General features: G+C 47.4%; 1 protein-coding gene across 1 annotated transcript in view; it reads left to right on the forward strand.

Moving 5' to 3' along the window:
- lrp6 (low density lipoprotein receptor-related protein 6) overlaps positions 1 to 10,000 on the forward strand; it is a 59,880-nt gene that overhangs the window by 40,990 nt on the left and 8,890 nt on the right. The window contains exons 12-15 of the mRNA XM_078272879.1: positions 1,899 to 2,225; positions 3,865 to 4,067; positions 4,423 to 4,634; positions 8,117 to 8,307. Of these exons, the coding sequence (XP_078129005.1) occupies positions 1,899 to 2,225; positions 3,865 to 4,067; positions 4,423 to 4,634; positions 8,117 to 8,307 (933 nt within the window). The remainder of the gene's footprint in view (positions 1 to 1,898; positions 2,226 to 3,864; positions 4,068 to 4,422; positions 4,635 to 8,116; positions 8,308 to 10,000) is intronic.

Here is a 10,000-nt window from a genome sequence, read left to right on the forward strand (position 1 = left end):
GTGTCTCTATGTTAACGTAACACATTAACAGTTATTAAACTACCCCAACAGCCCCCCAGAACAAGGGGCTGAATACGGTAGGTGTCTCTATGTTAACGTAACATTAACAGTTATTAAACTACCCAACAGCCCCCCAGAACAAGGGGCTGAATACGGTAGGTGTCCTCTATGTTAACGTAACACATTAACAGTTATTAAACTCCCCAACAGCCCCCAGAACAAGGGGCTGAATACGGTAGGTGTCTCTACGTTAACGTAACGTAACAGCTCTGTTGACGAGCCTCTCCCAGCAGCACGTTGTTCCAGCACCCATCTGTGGACTCCTTCCTCCAGCTCTGGCCATCTGGATTTCAGCGACTAGCTTTCTTTGTTTTCTTCATTGCAGTAAGACTAACCTTTTCTCCAGTCCCTCACAAGTTTCTCTCTCACTCCAAACTCTCCTTCTGCTGCTCGATTACCGTTTTCGGCTGCGTGTTTTACTACCTGCAGTCTCCTGCAGCTTCTTTTCTTTCTCAGTTGTCTTTAGGAGCAGCATATAGTCGTCACAAGCCTAGAGCGCCTCTCGCGGCTGTAGACGGTAATGTTTTCAGCATGAAATAACATTTAAAACATGTTACATTATATATATTTTGATATATAAGTCACACCTGACTATAAGTCGCAGGACCAGACAAAGCATGAAGAAAAAGTGAGACTTATAGTCCAGAAAATACGGTCGACACTTTTTGAAAATGGGTCACATTTGACTCCCCATCAACTACGCCGAGCGGTCACGTTACGCTGTCGCAGGGCTGCAAAACAACCGTTAAACAGGACTGTTGTTTGATGTTTTACGTGTCTGTCGGGTGACGGCGCCTGGATGCACCCAACAGACATTTCATACATCAAACTTTATGTAATGTAATTGAGCCTGAATAAAAAAAAAACATTCTCACAAGTTTTCGCGTGCGTGCGTGAACTTTCTGCACATGCGTGAGCGTTGTCTCGGCCTGCATGTGCTGTCTGCTGGCTCTGAAATAAAACAAACGTTCCCCTGCTGTCCTGAAGTGTTCCCTCGCCAAAAGAGCCTGGTTCTGCCTGTTCAGGCGCTGACACACCAACCTGATAATCAGCCGTCTGACAGTCTGGCGAGGTCGGTGACTCGAGTCTGGTCGCTGTGTTCATGCCGTCGTCCGTCGGAGGGGCCATCGGCCTTCATTTTGGCCGACCTGACATGCTGGGTCAGAGGGCGGGCAGTCGGACTCAATGACCCATCTGATTGGTGGAGAGCTAACCCAGAAATGGCGAGCGGGATGAGCGTGACTAGAGTCTCTCAACATCTGATGAACATCTGTTAAACTGACCTTTGTTGATCTGAAATGAAGACAGATTCAGCAGCTGCACGGCCTGTTTCTCTCTTCAGATGTTTCCAGAAACACGTTTTTAGTCCAATATGAGATGGTATTCTGAACGAGACGCCATTATGGTCGGGGAGAAGCCAGACCCACGTGATGTGTTCGTCCAATCAGCTGCCAGTTTTGATTTTTTTGGGTGACAACACAGATATAACGTAACAATACGCCGCCTGCTGTTATGGAGACGTATTACGTCTCGCGTACGCTCAAGTCAACTGTTGAACTAAATGCTTGCAGTTGTGGGGGAATTGTTGGGTCTCTGTAAATTATAGAGTGTGGTCTAGACCTACTCTGTCTGTTCAGTGTCCTGAGATAACTCCTGTCGTGATTTGAAACTATAAATGTAATTGAATCGAATAAAATAATATTTACAACACAATTTTTGGCACTAAAAAGACGTCACTTTTCTAACGTTTTAGGTCCTTGAAGAATATGTTTCACTCCAAAAACAAAACAAGCGTTGCCTAATCGTCCCATCTGTCCGGTTTGTCTTTCCGTCTCCAGGTCAGGACCGCGAGGTGATAGCTGATGACCTTCCTCACCCGTTCGGCCTCACCCAGTACCAGGACTACATCTACTGGACTGATTGGAGCCAGCGCAGCATCGAGCGCGCCAACAAGACCAGCGGGCAGAACCGCACCGTGATCCAGGGCCACCTGGACTACGTCATGGACATCCTGGTCTTCCACTCGTCTCGACAGGGCGGCTGGAACGCCTGCGCCTCCACCAACGGTCACTGCTCGCACCTCTGCCTCGCCGTGCCCGTCAGCAGCTTCGTCTGCGGCTGCCCCGCCCACTTCTCCCTCAACTACGACAACAAGACCTGCAGCGGTGAGTAAAGCTGTCGCAGTTAAAGTTAGCTTTTAAAGTGCTTATTTTCAGGTTCATAACTGTATTTAGAGGTTGTATCAGAATAGGTTTACATGGTTTAATTTTCAGAAAACACCATATTTTAGTTGTACTGCTCATTGCTGCAGCTCCTCTTTTCACCCTGTGTTCAGGTCTCTGTTTTAGCTACAGAGTGAGACCTCTCACTGCTGGAACATCTTTGTTGGCAGTCGCACATGCTCAGTAGCTAGGTAAGGACTACACGCTCAGTAGCTAGGTAAGGACTACACGCTCAGTAGCTAGGTAAGGACTACACGCTCAGTAGCTAGGTAAGGACTACACGCTCAGTAGCTAGGTAAGGACTACACGCTCAGTAGCTAGGTAAGGACTACACGCTCAGTAGCTAGGTAAGGACTACATGCTCAGTAGCTAGGTAAGGACTACATGAGCTAGCTAGCTGTTTCTCCAACGTCAGTAGTACAAGGCAGGATTAGCTGGGAGACTTCTTCTAAACGAGGGAACACTTCCACCTTTGTGTGAATACCTGCAGAACAGGGACATGGAAGTAGTTCTTTTGGAGATTATGGTGAACTAGTGTGTGTTGTAGCAGTGGTCTGCCATTGAGAACGAGCTAGCATGCTAACGGTTAGCCCCCTAGCCCCCTCGTCTCAGCTAGTGACGTAGAAAGCCGTGCAGATGTTGACCAGCTGACCCGGAGACTGAAGACAGGACACATTCAGAAACCGTATCTCACTCAGAACAGCATGGAGGGTTATCAACGTCTGTATGAAGCACCAGAGACACAAAATAACTCCCCAAATCCCAGAAAAAGAGATTTTGCTTCGGTGTTGTCAGAAATTCCACCAGATGGCCTTCTTCTTCGGACGGTTGTCCCCTTCCTCTGTCTCTGTGTTGGCGTTCTAACCTCCGGCTGATTTGTGAGGACTATGGTTAACTGCTCCTCAGATCTCTGCAGGGTAAATCCAGACAGCTAGCTAGACTATCTGTCCACTCTGAGCTTTCTGTTGCACGACTAAAACTACTTTTGAACGTCCACATGTTCCACCAAAACCAGCTCCTTCCTGAGACTATTTAGCAGAGGCACCGTGGCTCCGTCTGGAGCTTAGCCCCGCCCACGATGATTGTGATTGGTTTAAAGAAATGCCAATAAACCAGAGCAGGTTGTTCTCCCATCCAGGAATGCTGTGTGGACTAGACGGACCTTCCTTAGCTATCGTAGCTAACGTTAGGCTCTGATTGAAGAGAGAGGAACAGACTTAGGCCGTGATCACACTGGGCGTCTTTTTTGACAAGACAGAGTTGATTGTGGCGCAAAAAATAAAGCTTAAAAAACCACTAAAATGTTTTTCAGTTACATGGCTGCTGTTTGGTAATTTGGGGGTCCATGGCTTAACCCTTATGTTGACTTCAGGTCACATTGACCCGTTTAAAATGTGTGTTTTATATCAGAATATATGGGACGTAGAAATAAGCGCTGAAACTGTGTAGAAAAAACAAAAAAAGGCGTCAAAAACGAGGTTGAAGGGAAGACAACACAAGGGTTAAAACATGATTCAAATGTGGTACATTATTGAAAACCGTTTGAGGGTTACAAACTTCTCCCCGTTGGTTTTTCCTACAGCTCCGACTTCCTTCCTGCTGTTCAGTCAGAAGTCGGCCATCAACCGCATGGTGATCGACGAGCAGCAGAGTCCCGACATCATCCTGCCGATCCACAGCCTGAGGAACGTGCGAGCGATCGACTACGACCCGCTGGACAAACAGCTGTACTGGATCGACTCCAAGCAGAACGTCATTCGCCGCGCTCAGGAGGACGGAAACCAGGTACGGAAACGTCCGTCAGAAACCAGTTTCACATGATACAGTCTGTCTCTGACCTACTGTGCCTTTGCCTTCAAGGTTATTATAGTTAGAATGAGTTTTGTTGTCATTTGTCATTAGTTTGATTATTTTTTGGGGGCATTTTTAGGCCTTTATTTGACAGGAAAGCTGAAGACTTGAAAGGGGAAAGAGATGAGGGAATGACATGCAGCAAAGGGCCGCAGGGCGGAGTCGAACCTGCGGCCGCTGTGTCGAGGAGTAAACCTCTATATATGAATTTAACTTTTTGAATGTAGTATACAGCTGTTAAGACATTATAAAATCTCTGACACTGACCTCTGTGTTTTCGTCCTGTCAGAGTATGACGGTGGTGTCGAGTTCTCTGGCCGGACCCAGCCAGGGGCTGCAGCTGTACGACCTGAGCATCGACATCTACAGCCGCTTCATCTACTGGACCAGCGAGGTCACCAACGTCATCAACGTCACCCGCACGGACGGCAGCCGAGTCGGCGTGGTGCTGAGAGGAGAGCACGACAAACCCAGAGCCATCGTCGTCAACCCAGAGAGAGGGTCAGTGCCCCCGCAAACACCCGAGAGTCCCCCGCAAACACCCGAGAGTCCCCCGCAAACACCCCGAGAGTCCCCCGCAAACACCCCGAGAGTCCCCCATCAAACACCCAGAGTCCCCCCGCGCAAGAGTCCCCGCGAGAGTCCCCGCAAACACCCGAGAGTCCCCCGCAAGAGTCCCCCGAGAGTCCCCCGCAAACACCCGAGAGTCCCCGCAAGAGTCCCCGCGAGAGTCCCCCCGCAAACACCCGAGAGTCCCCCCGCAAACACCCGAGAGTCCCCGCCAAACACTCGAGAGTCCCCCACGCAAGAGTCCCACAAAGACCCGAGAGTCCCCCGCAAACACCCGAGAGTCCCCCCGCAAACACCCGAGAGTCCCCCCGCAAACACCCAAAAGTCCCCTGCAAACACCCGACCCGAGAGTCCCCCGCAAACACCCGAGAGTCCCCCGCAAACACCCGAGAGTCCCCCGCAAACACCTGAGTGTCTCTCCTGCATGTCTCTATGATATGTAATGACAATATTTAAGTGTCAGTTTTCCCATCTTTCCTGTTGTTTTTTTTTTTTTAGGTATTTTGTTGTGGTATTATGTTAGTATCAGTATCAGGATCTGTGCTAAGCTAGGCTAGATGGAGCCAGTTGCCTCCATGATCTGTGCTAAGCTAGGCTAGATGGAGCCAGTTACCTCCATGATCTGTGCTAAGCTAGACTAGCGGTGGGGGCGTCAGACAGAGTAACAACACGCACTGAGATGAGAAGGGTATGTCTGGACTTATCTAACTCTGGGGGAGACGGAGAACAAGACAAAGTCCCAATAAGTCGGCGTGTTCCTCTAAAGGTCCTGACACACCAATAATAATAATCAGCCGTCTGACAGTCTGGCGAGGTCGGTGACTCGAGTCTGGTCGCTGTGTTCATGTCGTCGTCCGTCGGAGGGGCTGTCGGCCTTCATTTTGGCCGACCTGACATGCTGGGTCAGAGGGCGGGCAGTCGGACTCAATGACCCATCTGATTGGTGGAGAGCTAACCCAGAAATGGCGAGCAGGATGAGCGTGACTAGAGTCTCTCAACATCTGATGAACATCTGTTAAACTGACCTTTGCTGATCTGAAATGAAGACAGATTCAGCAGCTGCACGGCCTGTTTCTCTCTTCAGATGTTTCCAGAAACACGTTTTTAGTCCAATATGAGATGGTATTCTGAACGAGACGCCATTATGGTCGGGGAGAAGCCAGACCCACGTGATGTGTTCGTCCAATCAGCTGCCAGTTTTGATTTTTTTGGGTGACAACACAGATATAACGTAACAATACGCCGCCTGCTGTTATGGAGACGTATTACGTCTCGCGTACGCTCAAGTCAACTGTTGAACTAAATGCTTGCAGTTGTGGGGGAATTGTTGGGTCTCTGTAAATTATAGAGTGTGGTCTAGACCTACTCTGTCTGTTCAGTGTCCTGTAAGCTATTTTAGTCCAATATGAGATCGTATTCTGAACGAGACGCCATGACGGTCTGGCTTTGAGTTTCTGGAGACATTCATTTTTTGGGCGACGATACAGATTAGCGCCGCCTGCTGTTATGGAGACGTATTACGTCTCGCGCACGCGCAGAACGTACGCTGAAGTCGGCGTCTCTTCGGTGTGTTCTGAGGCACTTTTTGGACCTCGGGGACCCAACTGATCAGTCCGACTGGCTTTTCTGCCGACGGTCGGCCGTCGGGTTGGTGTGTCAGAGACTTACGGAAAACATGGAAGGATAGAGGAGGTAAAGTTGGGGAACGTGCCATCAGCTTCACAAGTTCCACAAGATTTCCTTTGACTTTATTTGCCAGATTTCTTCCTGTAGTTACTTTTAGTCTTACATCCTAACACAGAAAGAGCTTCAGTTCAGTTTCTCTGCAGAACTTTGCATTAATTCACAAAAAGAACCGGAGTTCCTCTCCTTTTCAGCATCTTGTTTCCGTCTGTTTTCGCCGTTCTCTCTGGATCGTGGAGCTCTTAAAGCCCGTCGCAGCTCGCCGCTGCCGAGCCATAATTGCAGGGTTTCCTTCGGGCCGGGGTTTTCTCGCAGTAATCTCGGGGTCATCGGGTGGTTGGGAGATGAAGTCTGCAGATTCTAAAAGGGAAAACACGCCAGAAAGCAGCGCTGGAATGTAACTAAGTACTTTTACTCCAGTACTGTACTTCAGTACCAAATGTTGAGGTACTTGTACTTTACTTGAGTCTTTTCTTTTTATGCCACTTTCTACTTCTACTCCACTACATTCATCTGTTACAGCTTTAGTTACTAGTTACTTTAGTTACTCCACTACATTCATCTGTTCCAGCTTTAGTTACTAGTTACTTTAGTTACTAGTTACTTTGAGTTACTACACTACATTCATCTGTTCCAGCTTTAGTTACTAGTTACTTTAGTTACTCCGCTACATTCATCTGTTCCAGCTTTTACTAGTTACTTTAGTTACTAGTTACTTTACACATTCAGATTACTGACCACTGAACACATGTAGTTTATAAATCTGATGTTTTATTCTAAAGTAAACTAGCCAACAATATAACGACTACAAGTCAGCTGAGATGATCAGACCATTACACACACACAGCTGGTTGATCCTTTACACAGTGTGTGTGTGTGTGTGTGTCTGTCTGCGTGTGTGTGTGTCTGTATATGTGTGTGTGTGTGTGTGTGTGTGTGTGTCTGTCTGTGTGTGTGTCTGCGTGTGTGTGTGTGTGTGTGTTGGTCTGTCTGTGTGTGTGTGTGTGTGTGTGTGTGTGTGTGTGTTGGTCTGTCTGTGTGTGTGTCTGCGTGTGTGTGTGTGTTGGTCTGTCTGTGTGTGTGTCTGCGTGTGTGTGTGTGTTTCCTTTTTCTAAAACGTGAGGATTCTTCTTTACTTTTACTACTTTAACTATATTTCCCTGATGATACTATCACACTTTTACTGAAGGAACATTTTCACTGCAGGACTTTAACTTGTAACAGAGTATTATTACAGTCTGGTATTAGAAAATAATGCTTTTTTATTGTCACTATACACATGTACAATGAGATTAAAAGCAACTCCTTTTTCAGTGCCAACATGTACGTAAAAAAAAATGGAATAAAATAAGTAGTGCAAAAAGGGGGGGGTGGGTGTAAGGTGCACAGTTGAGACACTATATACATATGAAACCATAAGTATGGTTTTATATACAGTGTGATATGTAGTGTGGGTTATTGCACATTATTTGAATATTGCCCAATAGTGGTGATTATATTCAATGAGTAATATACATATATTGGACAATGAGAGTACTGATATTGCACAGTATTATCAACAGTGTTAAATATTAAATATTGCACGGTAGGTGGGTAGAAGAAAGTCCGGGGTTAGTACTTCTACTGCAGTAAAGGATCGGAATACTTCTTCCAGCGCTACCAAAAAGTAAGTGTTGAGAAGCTGTGAATGGATCAGATAAACGGCGTTAACTCCCCCTCGTGTCCTGCAGGTACATGTACTTCACCAACCTGCTGGAGCGGTCTCCGAAGATCGAGCGGGCGGCGCTGGACGGGACGGAGCGAGAGGTTTTGTTCTTCAGCGGTTTGGGGAAACCCGTCGCTCTGGCCATCGATAACGAGCTGGGGAAGCTGTTCTGGGTGGACTCGGACCTGCGACGCATCGAGAGCAGCGACCTCTCCGGTGAGTCTCAAGGGTTCAGGGTCCGGGCGCTGACGGAGGCGTGTTGGTCCGGTAGGGCTGGGTATCGTCCAAAGATTTCCGATAATGATACCGTGACGGCGATACCGGTTCCAATAGTTTTTTCGATACCAATTTTATAAAACGGAAAAAATTACAACATTACGGCACAAATTTCTATTTATTTTTCAGCCCTGACCTTTGTGAGCCCTTCGCACACACACACACACACACACACACACACACACACACACACACACGGAGACACGCGCACACACACACACACACACACACACACACACACACACACACGGAGAGACACACACACACACACACGGAGAGACGGAGAGACACACACACACACACACACACACACACACACACACACACACACGGAGACACACACACACACACACACGGAGACACACACACGGAGACACACACACGCAGACACACACACACACACACAGAGACACACACACACACACACAGAGACACACACACACACGGAGAGACACACACACACACGGAGACACACACGCACGCACACACACACACGGAGAGAGAGACACACACACACACACACGGAGACACACACACACACACACACGGAGACACACACACATGCACACACGCACACACACACACGGAGACACACACACGGAGACACGCGCACACACACACACACACACACGCTTCACGTTTACCTTCAGTTTTTTTGAAGTGTCTGACAACATTATGAAAGGATCCCTACAGAGATAGACCTTTTAGTTAAAGAGGAAGATCCTTTTAGTTTAACATGAAACAACCCCGAAATCACCATCACCAAACTACACCAGACTCCATGTAAATAATCAGGACTTTTAGCGTGTATAGAGCCAGCATATCTCCACCAGACTCCATGTAAATAATCAGGACTTTTAGCGTGTATAGAGCCAGCATATTTCCACCAGACTCCATGTAAATAATCAGGACTTTTAGCGTGTATAGAGCCAGCATATCTCCACATGTAAATGGGTGAATTAAGGGTTTATTTCAACCAAACCAGAGTGGTGATTGTTGGAACAGTGGAAAGATGAACCAAGACGGCTGTTTCATGTTAAACTAAAAGGATCTTCCTCTTTAACTAAAAGGTCTATCTCTGTAGGGATCCATCCCATAATGTTGTCAGACACTTAGAATAATAATCTGAGTCTGTCAGCAGCAACAACAGAACTTTTAGTGACTCTAACTGCTGCTGAACATTAGTCCTGTAGGGTAACATTACAGCTTGTTACTAACTGCTGCTGAACATTAGTCCTGTAGGGTAACATTACAGCTTGTTACTAACTGCTGCTGAACATTAGTCCTGTAGGGTAACATTACAGCTTGGTTCACGGCTGTTAACGTTACAGCGTTCTCGCTCAACAGTGGACCAGTTTCAAAGATGGTCATTCACATCAGTCACTTAGTTACAAATGCATGGGGAAATAGGGTCCAGGTTGAAACACATGGCAGTTACTCTTTAACTATGTGGAGGAGAGTGAGGCAGTGGATGTGTGAGTGGAGCAAATGGAGAGTTTTGTGCCAGTAAAGAGGAAGTTTGCTCAGAGCCCCGAGTTTAGCACATTCTTGTGATTCTCCGAAGCCCCACGCAGGCCGACAGGAATGTAAACCCTCTGCAGGACGGGACGGAGGGCGACGTAAACACTGTCAG

This window comes from Sander vitreus, chromosome 17, assembly GCF_031162955.1.
Source record: "Sander vitreus isolate 19-12246 chromosome 17, sanVit1, whole genome shotgun sequence".
Lineage (NCBI taxonomy): Eukaryota > Metazoa > Chordata > Actinopteri > Perciformes > Percidae > Sander > Sander vitreus.